Here is a 15,202-nt window from a genome sequence, read left to right on the forward strand (position 1 = left end):
CAAAACGGCAACCAACAGATTGGGAAAAGATCTTTACCAATCCTACAACAGATAGAGGCCTTATATCCAAAATATACAAAGAACTCAAGAAGTTAGACCGCAGGGAAACAAATAACCCTATTAAAAAATGGGGTTCAGAGCTAAACAAAGAATTCACAGCTGAGGAATGCCGAATGGCTGAGAAACACCTAAAGAAATGTTCAACATCTTTAGTCATAAGGGAAATGCAAATCAAAACAACCCTGAGATTTCACCTCACACCAGTGCGATTGGCTAAGATCAAAAACTCAGGTGACAGCAGATGCTGGCGAGGATGTGGAGAAAGAGGAACACTCCTCCATTGTTGGTGGGATTGCAGACTGGTAAAACCATTCTGGAAATCAGTCTGGAGGTTCCTCAGAAAATTGGACATTGAACTGCCTGAGGATCCAGCTATACCTCTCTTGGGCATATACCCAAAAGATGCCTCAACATATAAAAGAGACACGTGCTCCACTATGTTCATCGCAGCCTTATTTATAATAGCCAGAAAATGGAAAGAACCCAGATGCCCTTCAACAGAGGAATGGATGCAGAAAATGTGGTACATCTACACAATGGAATATTACTCAGCTATCAAAAACAACGAGTTTATGAAATTCATAGGCAAATGGTTGGAACTGGAAAATATCATCCTGAGTGAGCTAACCCAATCACAGAAAGACATACATGGTATGCACTCATTGATAAGTGGCTATTAGCCCAAATGCTTGAATACCCCTAGATCCCTAGAACAAACGAAACTCAAGACGGATGATCAAAATGTGAATGCTTCACTCCTTCTTTAAATGAGGAAAAAGAATACCCTTGGCAGGGAAGGGAGAGGCAAAGATTAAAACAGAGACTGAAGGAACACCCATTCAGAGCCTGCTCCACATGTGGCCCATACATATACTGCCACCCAATTAGACAAGATGGATGAAACAAAGAAGTGCAGACCGACAGGAGCCGGATGTAGATCGCTCCTGAGAGACACAGCCAGAATACAGCAAATACAGAGGCGAATGCCAGCAGCAAACCACTGAACTGAGAATAGGTCCCCTATTGAAGGAATCAGAGAAAGAACTGGAAGAGCTTGAAGGGGCTCGAGACCCCAAAAGTACAACAATGCCAAGCAACCAGAGCTTCCAGGGACTAAGCCACTACCTAAAGACTATACATGGACTGACCCTGGACTCTGACCCCATAGGTAGCAATGAATATCCTAGTAAGAGCACCAGTGGAAGGGGAAGCCCTGGGTCCTGCTAAGACTGAACCCCCAGTGAACTAGTCTATGGGGGGAGGGCGGCAATGGGGGGAGGGTTGGGAGGGGAACACCCATAAGGAAGGGGAGGGGGAGGGGGATGTTTGCCCGGAAACCGGGAAAGGGAATAACACTCGAAATGTATATAAGAAATACTCAAGTTAATAAAAAAAAAGAAAAAAAAAAGAATTAAGAGTCCCCAAGGATAAGATCAACGTGAATGATCTCAATGTGTTTCATCACCATGAAGTGAGACAGAGGATTATAAGATCTAAAGGGAAAATCCAGGGAACATGTCATGGGATAGTAAGGTCTTCTATCCCATGCTTCACCCAGCTGAAAGATACAGAAAAAAAAAAATGGGAGCCAGTCCTCCCTATATATACAGGGAAAAGGAAAAAAAAGACTCCTACTACAATACCTCTGAGGAACATCCAAGTATGCTCAGGGATCGACTGAAACTTCTACACATATGTCAGGCTCCCAGAGTGAAGTCCTCATGCTTTACCTGTTGGAGCAGGATGTGGCCTTCCAAAATGGTTCCCAATGTTCTCTTCACCCCCTCCAGGTAATAAAACTCTTCTCTCCTTTGTCCCATCTCTGCTTAGTTTGTCTTTGACTTGAGCCACAAGAGCCCTTGGTGCGTGTCTTGCACTTAGACTATCACTGTAGCCCACACAGCAGGCATCGGCCATGCTGCTCTCTCCATTTGTCCTGCATCAGTGACGTCACAGGCAGGACATACACAGGTGTGCCGCCTTCAGGGCAGTGAAGCCCTTCAGGGAAAAGGAGTCAGAGATGGACTTACTCCTCATACTCACCTTAGGGAGCGGGAATATGGATGGCCCTTCCTCAAGCTGTCTCATTCAAATGACAGGCACAAAGAATGTTCACCTCTCAAGATTCAGCTGAAACACTTTCACATCCAGTTCAGGTAGTTTGTTTCAGTATCTACTGGGAAAGAGAGGACAGTGACTGTTCAGCCTAGTAAATGCGCAAATGAAACCAGAGTCCTATTCCCATGGGTAACTCACCTGCTGCTGGTGGTCAAGGATCCAGGACATGTTTAAATACAAAGTCAGGAGCTGGGATAGGGTGCTTGACCAGTTTGACCATGAAATCATGCTGGTGCTGCTGTAAGCTGACAGAGCGTAGAGCTAGTAGGTAAATTCCAGCCACTGGAGGAAGCCTATAAGCACACAGACCCAGAGTCTCATTGCTGTCTGATGGTGTACAGACACACATCCCCAGGAAGCTAGAACCTGGCTCCTTCCTGAACCTATCAGTCCTTGTCTGGAAACTCCCTGCTCCCATGGTTCAACAACCACAGAGATGAGCCTCTTCTCCTTCATCATTTGAGAGACACAGGACAGAGTCTGTTAGAAAGGTTAAAACACCTCACTGACTCAGTACTGAGTAGCCCTGAGCTGTATCAACAGCATTCCCTAACCCATGTTAGAAATGGATTCTGGGCCAGGAAATGCCATTACCCATATGGGACAGGCCAGAGAGAGGTGGCAGAAGTCTCCTCCAGAGTCTGCGCATACAGGCGTAATTGTGAAGGATTGATCGGTTTGTGCAAAGGCCAGCAAGTGTGGCTTCCTCCTGGTCACAGAAGCATTTTCCTTTCCAGGGAAGTCAGCAATGCAGCCAAGCCTGCATTCATTCCTTGCAACCTTACATCCCTGAGAGACTGTCCAAAACATGTCACCAGGTGCCACCATCTTCCATGTGCTCACTGTGTCTGTCAGCAAGTTTGCTTCTGCTTGGAGAACAGATATCAGGGTGACAGTATTGAAGGCACAAGCACATATGTGGACATCCTGCACCCGGTCACTGCCCAAAAGTCACGTCTGAAAGATACTTCTGACCAATCCAACATGATCCAGTAGATATGAGGACGAGCAGGGCACACATACCAACACACACACACACACACACACACACACACACACACACACTCACAGTACTACCTATAATACTATGCTGGATAACACGATTTGTTGCTGTCCCATTACACTGCTAGGAATGGAGCTTTGAGGGAAGTAGAGAAGGATGGAAAACTTGTTGGAAGATACATAAAACTCTTGAAACACAACAGTTACACAACAGAGGGTGGAGTTCTACAGTGGGAAGCCCAGGATACTCTGGCAGCTGGCAGCTGATATCAGTTAGCTACAGAGATAGAGGGACTCCAATAGGGTCTCATATGTTAGTGTACATGGGACAACATGAGCAGCTGGGGAAGGCTGGATAGGAAGGAGTTTCTATGGGAAACAGCAGCACAATGACCGGCAGGGCTTAAAAATATACATGTGAAAAAATATATATACATGTGTGGAAATGTGTGTGCAATGATTGGAAAAATGGTAACATGCATCACTACAGCCTGTCCTTCCACACTGTGTGTATGGGGTAGGTACAGTAGGACCTGACACTATGCACAGCACAGTGGTGGGAGGAGGAGGGGTGTCCTGTGTGTCCCGATTCCTAGCAGAGTATGGGAGTTGAGGGGTCTCATAGGGTGTGAGACTTAGGTATGTGGGGTGAAACATACTGGGTTTACCAGCAGAGTCTGAAACATAGAAGCATCTTTATGGATGATGTGAGGGAATATGTCCAGCACAGTTAGATACACAGCCCAATAGTATGGCTAGGGTCCCAGTAGCATCTGTTTTGTAACAGTGTACCTAAGACTGCAGAGTGGTCTCTAGCAGGTCCTGGAATGTACCAGTTTATGTGGGGTAGGGCCCAGGAGGACACCATTTCTACAGGTTTGTATGTGCCATGGGATATGCTGCAAGGGTTGATAGCTTGATGTATGTGAGCAGCCCCACTGCCCATGTTGCTGCCCTAAATACAATGTGAATTTTCAAGCATGGTTGGACACACTCTACTTGAACCCCATACAATCTTTGTTGTATGAGGGCACGGAAAAATACATCAGAGGGTTACACCACTTACGATACTGGGTAATAGACATTATGAGACCATGTGAATACTTCCTTGCTGCTATCTGAAAAGCACAACTAAGTTATCAGACTCCACACCTTGTCCCCTGACAAAGACTCCCATACACTGCCATTTTCAGAACCTTCTAGACATTCTCCACCACCCACACCACATTCACTGAGGTTTGAAGCCCTCTAGGACGTCACCTCCACTACCACAGACAACTGCTAGGCACTAGGTCATTCTGCACTTGACTTCCCTCATTTCCACAGCCTTAAATACACTGCTTTTATCACGCCATGCTGGATGCCTGATAATTTATGTTGTAGTAGGTGCTGATGAGGCTCATGTCTAAGAGAGTCCTGACACCCAGCAGTACACGTGGGCGTCGTTAGTGTGAGGCTGACAAGCAGGTCCTGCACACAGCAGTGTGCTGTGCATACAGGGGAGGGGAGTATCCAGCATGGCCTGATGACTGTCAGTCATTGTGAGGTTTGTCAGGGATCATTTAGGATCCAGAACTTATGTGATGTAGATGTTGGGGGTCTGTTCAGCATGGCCAAATACCTACCAGTCAATGTGGTGTTTGCTGGGAAGCCATGCATTGCCCAATACTTAGGAATGCATTTGAGGCACGGGGCTGTGGTACAGCAATGCCTACAACCTCGCTGCACAAGTGCTGTCTCACAGTGCAATACCCCTGAGGTGTATGCCAGGGTGGAGGTGTCCAGCCAGATCTGAATCTAGCAGGATATGAGGGTCAATGACAGGAGGTGGAATGTCCAGCAGACCTGATGCCTTTCCCAGTATCTCAAATGGCAATGTAGTCGGAGATATCAAGGAGTATCTGGTACCTGGCATTGCATATGCAGCAGCATACAAGATGCTGCCTAGCCAGGAGTGATATCTAGAAATCTATAAGGTGAGTGTCCTACATGCCCTCAAAGTAACAATGTAAATAAGGTGTTAATGGGGTGTGGGTGCATGCACAGCACATTTGTAAGTTTCTAGGTGATCAGATCCTGTTGCCCACCCCATCCCACATTACCTGACAATATAATGCTATGATCAGATCCAGCTGGAGAGCCCCTATCTCCACACATAATGTGTTGGGAATCTGGCATCACCACACCCCACACTGTACCACACCACACTTGAACTTCTGTCCAGTGGTGAGTTTGATGGCCAGGCCAAAGACATACAGTTTGATGTATCTGTGTGCAATTCTGTTCTCATGGGTTAGTGAGCTGAACACATCATCTGGGTGAAGATGTGATGAGTGTGTCCCTTCTGTAGACAGCCGCCCTTCTCAGTCTGGCTCACCAGATCTCCCTCAGCAGCACATTCCTGCCACAAAGATGTGTTTTCAGGTTGATGTGGAACAGCTCCATGATGTTTGGATGATCCAGAAGCTTAATGATGTCAGTTTCAGTGCTGTGGTCAGAGTGATTTTTCTCACCCCTTTCCAGGACCCTGACCACAGCCTACACCTCTTTGTGGAGGTGGCACAGCCATGTGGAGCTGCCTTTGCCAAGCTGTCCTGAGGTGACCCAGAGGGTCTGACCTCCAGGTCCAGCTGCATCATTGCCCACCCTCTTCAATTCCCTGCACATTGCTTGACAATTTCCATCCTAAGACAAGCTGACAAAACAGAGAGATGAGATCCATGATACTGCACCAAGAGAAACAGGATGGAAAGTAGCTGTACAGCTCTGAGTTCCCACACAGGAAAGAGAGAGGTGAGATGGCCCCACAGTGTGCGTCAGGGTCACAGAAAAATAACAAACAAACCCCAAAGCAGTAGCTGACAAAACACACTGAAGGTGAGAGCTGAACCTAGCCAAACAGACCATAAAGAACAATGAAAAAATAGAAGCATGGTCCTTGGAAAGGAGAGGAAACTGAGGCAGCATTCCCAAATCTAACAAAAGAAGATACAGAGTAAAACGAGAGGAAAAGAATGAATGAAATACAGTAGCAGATATAGCAAGGCACTAAGGACCATTAGCACAGGGCTGGAGAGATGGCTCAGCAGTTAAGAGCACTGACTGCTCTTCCAGAAGTCCTGAGTTCAATTCCCAGCGATCATATGGTGGCTCACAACCATCTGTGATGGGATCCAATGCCCTCTGCTGGTGTGTCTGAAGACAGCAACAGTGCACTAATTACATACAATAAACAAATGTAAAAAGAAAAGAGCAGCCATTAGAAGAGACCTAAGAACCTATGGAACAGAGACAGGAAACCTAAAAGACAATCAGTCTCCAGGGAGAGATGGGAAATTTTCCAAATGCATATAAAATGCTTGAGTAGGCCAAAAACAAGCAATGAAGGTAAAAGATTAACAAACGAAAAATCAGCCAGACGTAATCATAAATGAACTCAGCTAGACTTTTAAAGAACACCACTTCCTAAAATAATTCCATAATACAAAAGGGAAGGGACACTTTCCAATGTGTTCCAGAAAGCCAATGTTACCCTGTACCCAAAACCAGTGCTGTTTACCACCAGACCTGATGACCCAAGTTTTAATTTTTCAAGCCCATATGGTGGAAGGAGAGAGCCGGGCCCACAATTTGTCTTCTGACTTTAACATGTGTGCAAACACACTCATAAAATTAAAACAACAATAAACCAGATACTACGTCAATATTTTCATGTAAAAGATGTAACAAACCTTAACAAGAGTACTTGATACTTCACACCATTTCAACGACATTTAAAAATTCATGTTCATGATCAAGATCAGTTCACTCACGAATATGAGGTGAGTTTGAAATACACAGATCCACAAATAAAAGCACGTGAAGTCTATATGAGACAAAGAAAGCGCCTAGCCTTAAGAAACAGGTGGAACGAAGGATAATGTTACACGAGATAAGAGAAGTTACTAAAGACAAATGTGGTGTATTCTCCCCTAAGCAGAATGTGCACATTTGCAGGATCCTGGGACATCAAAGAGGGCAGGGCTCTGCTTCCCTGGGGTGGCCCACAGGACATGTCCTGGGCAGGGCCTGGGTGTCTCAGTCACCACTGACTGTACAGTGAGGGCTGCACAGAGTCCTAGGAGAGTCATAGACTCCTGCAGCCTTAACACCTCCGTTAGCCAGGCGGTGGGAAGAGAGGGTCAGTGCCTACAACCCAACCAAAGTGGATCTGACAAGCAGAGAAGTCAGGGTGAGGGACCCAACTCATTAGCAAGACTAGGAAGAGCAGGCTGTACCTGGGTGTTTGAGGAGTAGACAAGAGCTGCTGTCCTCTAATCATGGTGTCACACACTGCCTCATATTACTGTCTCTGCCTCTGGAGTCCCAGAGTGAAACCTTAACCTCAATGATAGCAGGCCAGTTACCAACTGTCTCAGCCACCCTGCACCAACTGTAACTCCTCATCTATGACTTAATTGGTCACATGTCCACAACTTGGCCAGTCAGACTGGCTAGCCAACCAGGACTCTCCTGAATGGTCATATTGAAATCACGTGACTCCTGCTCTCTAGTGAGAAGACTCACATTCAGACCATAGGGTGGGCAATAGTATTACAGCAGGGGTAAGGAAAGTCATTAGCCTGCTCTGTGCTTCCTTTCCAGAGATGTGACAGCTAGGGTGCACCTCCCCCAATCCCACCTCCTACCTCAGCAGGACAAGTCAGGATTGCACTTCCTTTCCCAGGTCCTGAAATACTGATTTATTTCCTAAGGTCAGATTTTGGGTTTGCTCTCAGCTGTGTGTCCTCCCTAGTACAAGTGACTTCAGTTAGGTATTCAGTCCATGATTGTTCAGTTTTCACTAGGGATCACCTTTGGGTTCAGAGGGCAACAAGACTGAAGGAATTCCTGTCTTCAGGAAGCACACGGTCTAAAATAATGAGTGAGTCTCTTTCAAGCAGTGTCTATGTCTGGAGTGTGTACAGCCTTTACCTCAGAGAGGGGCTCTTCCTTAATGCCTGTGCTTCCCTGTGTGCTAACACCATTACCTAGTGAACTCCAAAGTGAACTCCATCGTAAAATAGTCGAGGCTTCTCATACTTGATTTTCCTCTCAAAATATCTTAAAATTAAACCCTATTTTCCTCTGTCTTTTTTGAACTTTCCTTGCAATAACTTTGTGATGGATAATTTTTTTTTTTTTTTTTTTTTTTGGAATTGAGGACCGAACCCAGGGCCTTGCGCTTGCTAGGCAAGCGCTCTACCACTGAGCTAAATCCCCAAGGGATAATTTTTTAACTGGATATTTTATTTACATCTCAAATGTTATCCCCACTCCTGTTATACCTTCAGGAAACCCCCTATCCCATCCTCCCTGCCCTTGCTTCTATATGGGTGCTTCCCCACTCCTGCCTCCTCACTCGGGCATTTCCCTACACTGAGGCATTGAGCCTTCCCAGGACCAAAGGCCTCTCCTCCAATTGATGTCCAACAAGACCATCCTCTGCTACATATGCGGCAGGAGCCATGGGTCCCTCTATATGTACTCTTTGGTTGGTGGTTTAATCCCAGGGAGCTTTGGGATGTCCGGGTGGTTGCTACTGTTGTTCTTCCTATGGGTTTTAAACCACTTCAGCTCCTTCAGTCCTTTCTCTAACTCCTCCATTGGGGCCCCCATGTTGGATAATTTCAATCCACAAATTTTTGTCGGTATTTGCAACTTCCCCATTTTTTTTCATGATTTCTCCAGTACTTTGGAAAATACTCTCAATCAGTTCCTAATTAGACCTCACAGTACTTAAGTACTTTCTAACTTTCCTCCAAAACTTTTTTTCTTTTTCAATTTTTTCACCCATATCCTAATAACATTCCTCTTTCACTGGTAGGTAGAGGGTGAGAAGGGAGGGTGAAATATTATAAAAGTAGGTTGAGCAAAATATATGCCTACACCGAGAAATACTGGTGCTCAGAAAAGAGGAACAAAATATGGACAGAGGTCTATTTGTGCCTGATACAGCAACAGGATTAGGAAGAAGGGAAAGGGAAAAGACACAGCAGGTAACCCTGCCATGGAGGCTGGGGAGGGGCAGTGGCACCCTCTCCCCTGGCAGGAGCCCTTTGTGATGAAGAGACCACAGTTGTGTGATGTGGCCTGAGAGCCCTTGAAAAGTCACATGCTATACAGCACAGGTCAGTGGCCTGTGAGCTGCACTACGATTCAGAAGATGGAGAGACTTCTCAATCTGATGAATAGCATTATTTACTCATGGGTGAGCCCCTGCACCATAGATTTAGCAATGGACATGAGCATTGCCATTCTGTGTGGAGCTGGGCTCTATTTCCTACTGACCCCCTTCCTGAAGAACCTCCCTGTGTCAACATGTGAAAGTGAAATGGACATCACAGAGGTGAGGAGAGCCTTGGTTCACATGGAATAGAGAAGCTGTCTGTTGTTCACTACTGCTGCTCCAACTTTTCATAGAGATACAGGTGCACTGACAATTCTGGTATTAAAAAAACCATAAATATGAAAATTTATTTTTTAAACTCAGGTGGGTGATAAGGGGCTGCTTCAGATTGTCCACAGTAACTGTATTGTCACATGATCAAGGAGGAGCATGAATTTGTCAACAGCAGATAGTTTCACTGTTCTTGTGAATTTGGAATTTAGGGAATTTTTCAGAGGATACATAAAATCTAAGTCATTGAGGGGCATAGGGGTTGTCGTTTGTTGGGGGTTGCTATTCCATGCTGGTTTTTGTGGTTTGGTAACTAGTTGTGTGAACAGAAGAAAGAAGAAGAAGTTTTCCTGAATATCCTGACAGTAAAGGTCAAACTTTCACCCAGGACATCATCCCCTGTAATCAACGAAAACAGTCTAAAAATAGTCTCCCCCTTAACCCTCTACCTTCTTCTTCCATATCTGGTCTTAGGGGATAGAATGGGTGGGAGAAAAAGGGTGGAGAAGGATGGAAGTAAGAAGAACCAACAAATTAGCTAAAATCTAGCTACAGACAGGAGAGGGGAAATCTCCAGAAAGAGTCTGAATGGGTTAGCAGGAAGGGCATAGGAGAGTGTGGCCCTGAGGTGTCTGCCTGAAGCTCTCACACCATTGGTAAGAGGATGCAGACAGGGCACTAAGTACGACTCTGGCTACTTGGACAGACTGCATTTCTGAGTTGGTGAGGATGCAGGACAAGCTCAGCACAAGGCAATCTGTCCTCTGCTCAGGTGCTTGGTTTCAATTGTGTTGAGCTGATGTGAAGCAGGTGATAAGACCATGGCCACAGATCAGGGCTTGAGTCTCTTCTCCTCTGAGGAAGCAGATATCACCTGACAGACCAGAGCGAACTGCATAGTCTGAGGAACCCTGACTGAGGACATCCCTGGTAACTGTAGCATAGGAAGCCCCTTTTCCTGCCTTTCCAACAAGGCAATAAGGAGATGGATTTATGTACAGTGTTGAAGAGGCAAGGAGGGATGAGAGAGATCTCCCTGGGAAATTAAATTTTCATGTACTAAAGGACTGAAGAGAGAAGGCAGCTTGTTAATGGGAGTGAGGAAGAAGGGACCCCAGCTAATTTGTGTTGTTTATAAATGGCAGGATGTGAAGAGGAGGCAGAGAAAGACCAAGAAGAAAACTGCTACTCTAAAAGGTAGGCTACTGTTTCTCAGGGTTGAGATATTGAATCTACCTGCCCCTGAGTGACCAGGGTCATGATGAGAGACATGCTCCCAAAGTCATGATATGCAGCACGGAAGAGTGGCTGCAGGGAAGGAACATAGATTCAGAAAATACCCAGGTTTTGTGAGAGAAAGAAGCTGTGGTTGGCCTGGGATGGGTGCTGCACATGGGAATATTGTTCAAGGCACTGGAGTGATTCTGTGCCCCTTATGGGGGAATCCCACTTCCACCTGAAAGCAGAGAGCTTCAGTTCTCCGAGCTGTAAGTCCCTTTCACATAACTGAAGCTGTGGCCCTTGCCTTATTCTAAGAGGAATGACAGGAATGGAGGGGGAGAAGGAAATTGTACATGGGCAGATAAACTCCCTCCATTCCCCTTGCACACACTCAGTGTTCTGTCCTTGCACTATGGGAGTTGAGCATTCCATTCTTGGCATGGGGAGTAGAGAGAGACGCCTCAGTTCTGAGTGTTCTCATTCCTCATATTTTTTACATGATCATCTCCAGGTTGCAGAGAAGATGAAAAGAATGTGGAAGAGACCAAGACTCCATCACAACCTATGAACATGTAAGAAATATTTGTCCTGTGGAATTTTTCATGCCAAAATGTGAGAGGAAGCTTTGGGCATCTTCATACTGAAGATGTTATGCAGGTTGGGATGGGAAGACAGGCCTCTTGGATATCACACTAGGAGATAGGGCTTATGGAGGCGATGAGGCCCTATATGGCTATAGATGCCTTATTTATACAGAGTTGTGGACCTCTTGTTCTTCTGATGGGGGCTGATGCTTTTGCGTCCTTTCTTTTGCACTTCTAGCGAGCAACTTCTCCAGGACTCCACACCACATCCCTGGTGGAACCCTCTTCAGAAAATGGATCACCTTCCTCTCTTTCGGGTGTTGTCTTATCTCAAGTTCTTGGAGTATCTTATACACAAGGAATTTAGTCACATTTTCTGGGGCATATCCACTCTGTTCTCTGAGTCAGTCGTGGCTACTGCCCACGCCGTCAGAAGCCCTTCCTTAGCAGAACAAAAAACCGTGAGGTTTCGTGATGCCTATCGCAGTGGCCAAGCTCCTTCCCAGGCTCAAGGACCTCCAGAGTGTTCCCAAGAACAGCCATTGCCTGCACAACTTGTGACACCAAGCTTGTTAGCTATGACAAAGGCCCAACTAATGCAAATCTTTCCAAGCTCTACACCAATCAAAACACCTCCTTGTTTCAAGAGGCAGGCCTTTGGAAAAGCACGTCCTACCAGTGATAAAGGTATACAGGTATCCCTATCAACGGAAAACAATGCCTGGCAACATGGACAGTATTGGAACCCCACCGAAGGTGATGATATCCAAAAACATCAGGCAGCCTTGATGAAACCCACTCAAAACTTAACCCTACACAGTGAGGCTGTCAGGTCAGGCTCCATCCCTTGGGAGCATGGGCAGATGGCCCACAAGAATGAGGGGCCACAGAATGAAGGAAAGGAAAGTAATATTGAACAAGAACAAGGAACCCCCATCACATTCCTCCCATCCTGGAGGCTGGCCCAGCTTCAGGGAAATTTTCCAACATACAGTTATTATTGCAAGAGCAGGCCTCTACTCTGCCAATCTGTCCAGTCCTCCATCCTTGACCACAAAAGGTACACGTGGATCAAAATGACGGGGACTAAGCCCATGGAGGTCCCCTTAAGGGAGATCATAGAAAAGAGTGAAAAACATACCACCATCAAGAAGGGCATTGGTCTGGGGAGCAAGTACCTGCCTTGCGCTTCAGGCAGCACCCATAGAAAGTGGCTAAATCCTAGGATTCCCACACTAAGGTCAGACGAGCTGTCTGACATGAACTCTACTGATGATGATTCTCTGCATGACTCAAACACTGAAAGGAAGCTGGCATTAGATATCACAGAACTTCCAGTCAAACGTAGAAGGAAACCATATCTGCAGATCCTTGAGGCAAGGGATCTCACCCCACCTGGGAGTCTAGCCTCAAACATTCCCCAGGTTGTGTTTCCCTCCTCCCCCATCTTTGATTCCAAGGAGGAGTACTACTCCAAGGCTGCCATGATCCTGGAAAATTTGCATCACCAGGACCCAGGAGGGACAAGGGTAGAAAGTGCGTCAGCTGCCAGGCTAGAGAGTGCTCTGTGTATGCACTCAGCTGCAGAGGTGCAGGAGAACCAAAGAGCCCCTCAACCTGATGCCAGCCATGGGCCCTCAAAAGCTCATCCAGATCCACTGAAGAGACACCTGAGTAGTCAGCAACCTGATTTCTGCCTCCAGGCTCAACCCCAGCAGAACCGGACCATCCAAGGAAGTGAAACAGGCAGTCTCCAACAAAATACAAGCACAAAAATTGACAAGTATCTACCATGGAAGGGGTTTCAGTATGTGGACTCATCTCAACCCTGCTGTCGTGTGATAGTGCTTGGTCAGGATGAAACCGGCCCACCCTCAGCAGCCAAACCAAGCAACAGAGTGGAGGTGAAAGAAGAGCCATCTGCATGGACAGTGAGTCTGGGATCCAGTGAGAGTCACGATGGCCAAGCTATCGGTATCAGTGCCAGGGACATTGCATCTTTACAGCCCAACAAACATCCTGGTCATCTGCAAACACCTACCCTACAGCCCTCAGAGGACTCAGTACAAAAACCACAATCACACAGTAAGATAGACCTGAAATCAAAGGAGCAGGCACAGCCCTGGCCTGTGAGACACGATCCAGATGTCCCCAGTACAGTACACCCTGCCAAGGTCAGCTTGCCTTCAAAACACTGGATGCATAGCTTCCAGAATACATGCCAAAACCCTGTAAATACCCTGGGTTTAGATGATGTTTCCATGAGGAGACATGACAGGGTAGAAACTGGAGAGATATATGTCCCAGAGGAAAAACTCGAAGTGAAAGATTTCAAGGGGTCCCATCCCCATGAAGAGAAGCAGATTACTATAAGACCTAGGGCCATAAGCCAGGGAGAAAGGCTCGGGAGAGTAAGTCCTTCCATCCCAAGCTCCACCCAGATCAAGGACACAACCAAGACTTGGATACCAGGGAAAGGGGAGGTTACTTCGAAGAGTTCTTGGAATAAAATCTCAAAGACTGCTTCAAAATATGGAAAGGTCAGCAAAAAATACTTAGGGCAAGGGGATTCCTTAGAGAATGTTCTCCAAACATCAGGTACTGAGCAAATACAGGAAGCTGTAACAAAAAACAAGGTCCTCTACAATACAGTAACTCAAATACAATCACTTGTGAATGCTCTGGCCCAGATCCTAGAAAACACTGAAGAGTACCGATCAAAGGTACTAGGGTGTAAAGTGGAATCCCTGACATCCCAGCTGGATGACCCATCCCACACTCCTGTGGGTATGCATGATACAATCCACAGCAGAGCAGTAAACAGACTGAGCTGTGGCCATGTCAGCCCTGAGGTCAATAATTATCCCTTCACATATATGGGGATTGAAGACCAACTACAGTCAGGGATTGACGCCCAGAGAGCCTGTGATCAAGATCTGAACCAAGGAGGGACAGCGATCGGTTTTGACCAGCTCCCCATGCCCGAGGGGAATGACCTTCCTTCCGAGTACAGGGGAATTGGAGACAAGCAGGAGTCAGATCTTGCTGACCAGAGAGCCTATGACCCAGATAAAATCACAGCAAATGTTGGAATGGGCTGCTGGCCACATAGCAGCCTCGAGGGGCACAACCATTCCTTCGGACACAGAGAAATTGAAGGCAAACAGCTGCCAGGCATTACCCATAAAGCCTTTGACCCTCATCAAAGTACAAAGAAAGGAACCGGTCATGACTGCTTTCTGCGTCCCAAGAAGAACCATCCAGTCAAGCACAGGGCAAATGACTGCCTAAGGACTTCAGTTGCTGCCCAGCAAGCCTCTGACACCACGTAGACCTCACCATGACAGGGCAAAGAGCAGGTGGCATGGGCCATCCTTGCCTTCACAGCAGGATTTCTAGATGTTGTCCCATCTGCCCAGCTATTGTATCCCCCATGCCTCCTGGTCATAAACTTGGTTTTATCCCTGCAAAGGAAGGTGTTTCTTTCTGGAGCTCTTGGCTCCTTCCCAGAAAGGAGGTGCTTTCTGGTAAACACTCCTGCCTTTCACCACAGTGGTTTCTTTCTTACAGTGATGGAGCAGGGAAAGGTCAGCATTGCTTTGGCCTCAGTACAGTTTATGGAGAGACAGGGCACATGGGAAGGCACAGTCACTTTGTGGTGTCATCTACACACAGTCTCATCAGTGTGCAGTTAGCCTTAACTAAAACACTATGCAGTGTTTCAGGATAAGCCAACCCCATAAAGACCCCACCCAGGTCTAGGTCTCAATGTGTTCCC

At 46.6% G+C, this 15,202-nt stretch overlaps 2 protein-coding genes across 5 annotated transcripts in view; one reads left to right on the forward strand and one right to left on the reverse strand.

Moving 5' to 3' along the window:
• LOC120097802 (igE-binding protein-like) overlaps positions 1-15,202 on the reverse strand; it is an 84,215-nt gene that overhangs the window by 22,569 nt on the left and 46,444 nt on the right. For 3 of the 4 annotated variants that reach the window (XR_010059097.1, XR_010059096.1, XR_010059099.1), the window contains 2 exons: positions 2,317-2,471; positions 2,104-2,236 (listed from right to left, as the gene is read on the reverse strand). The gene's annotated coding sequence lies outside the window, so the exon portion shown is untranslated. The remainder of the gene's footprint in view (positions 1-2,103; positions 2,237-2,316; positions 2,472-15,202) is intronic. The other variant, XR_010059098.1, reaches the window with a different exon arrangement.
• On the forward strand, positions 9,339-14,895 carry LOC134482684 (spermatogenesis-associated protein 31E1-like). Its single transcript, XM_063276876.1, has 4 exons — positions 9,339-9,568; positions 10,765-10,816; positions 11,352-11,412; positions 11,663-14,895. Exons 1-4 carry the CDS (start codon positions 9,386-9,388, stop codon positions 14,754-14,756), a joined length of 3,390 nt encoding a protein of 1,129 aa, XP_063132946.1. The 5' UTR covers positions 9,339-9,385; the 3' UTR covers positions 14,757-14,895.

The sequence above is a fragment of the Rattus norvegicus genome, chromosome 17, assembly GCF_036323735.1.
Source record: "Rattus norvegicus strain BN/NHsdMcwi chromosome 17, GRCr8, whole genome shotgun sequence".
Lineage (NCBI taxonomy): Eukaryota > Metazoa > Chordata > Mammalia > Rodentia > Muridae > Rattus > Rattus norvegicus.

Excerpts from the sequence above, each read along its gene's own strand:
- LOC134482684 (XM_063276876.1), top strand. The coding sequence starts at position 9,386 with ATGGAGAGACTTCTCAATCTGATGAATAGCATTATTTACTCATGGGTG. Across the intron at positions 9,569-10,764 it reads GTGAAATGGACATCACAGAG|GATGTGAAGAGGAGGCAGAG; the intron begins GTGAGGAGAGCC and ends TATAAATGGCAG. Across the intron at positions 10,817-11,351 it reads GAAAACTGCTACTCTAAAAG|GTTGCAGAGAAGATGAAAAG; the intron begins GTAGGCTACTGT and ends GATCATCTCCAG.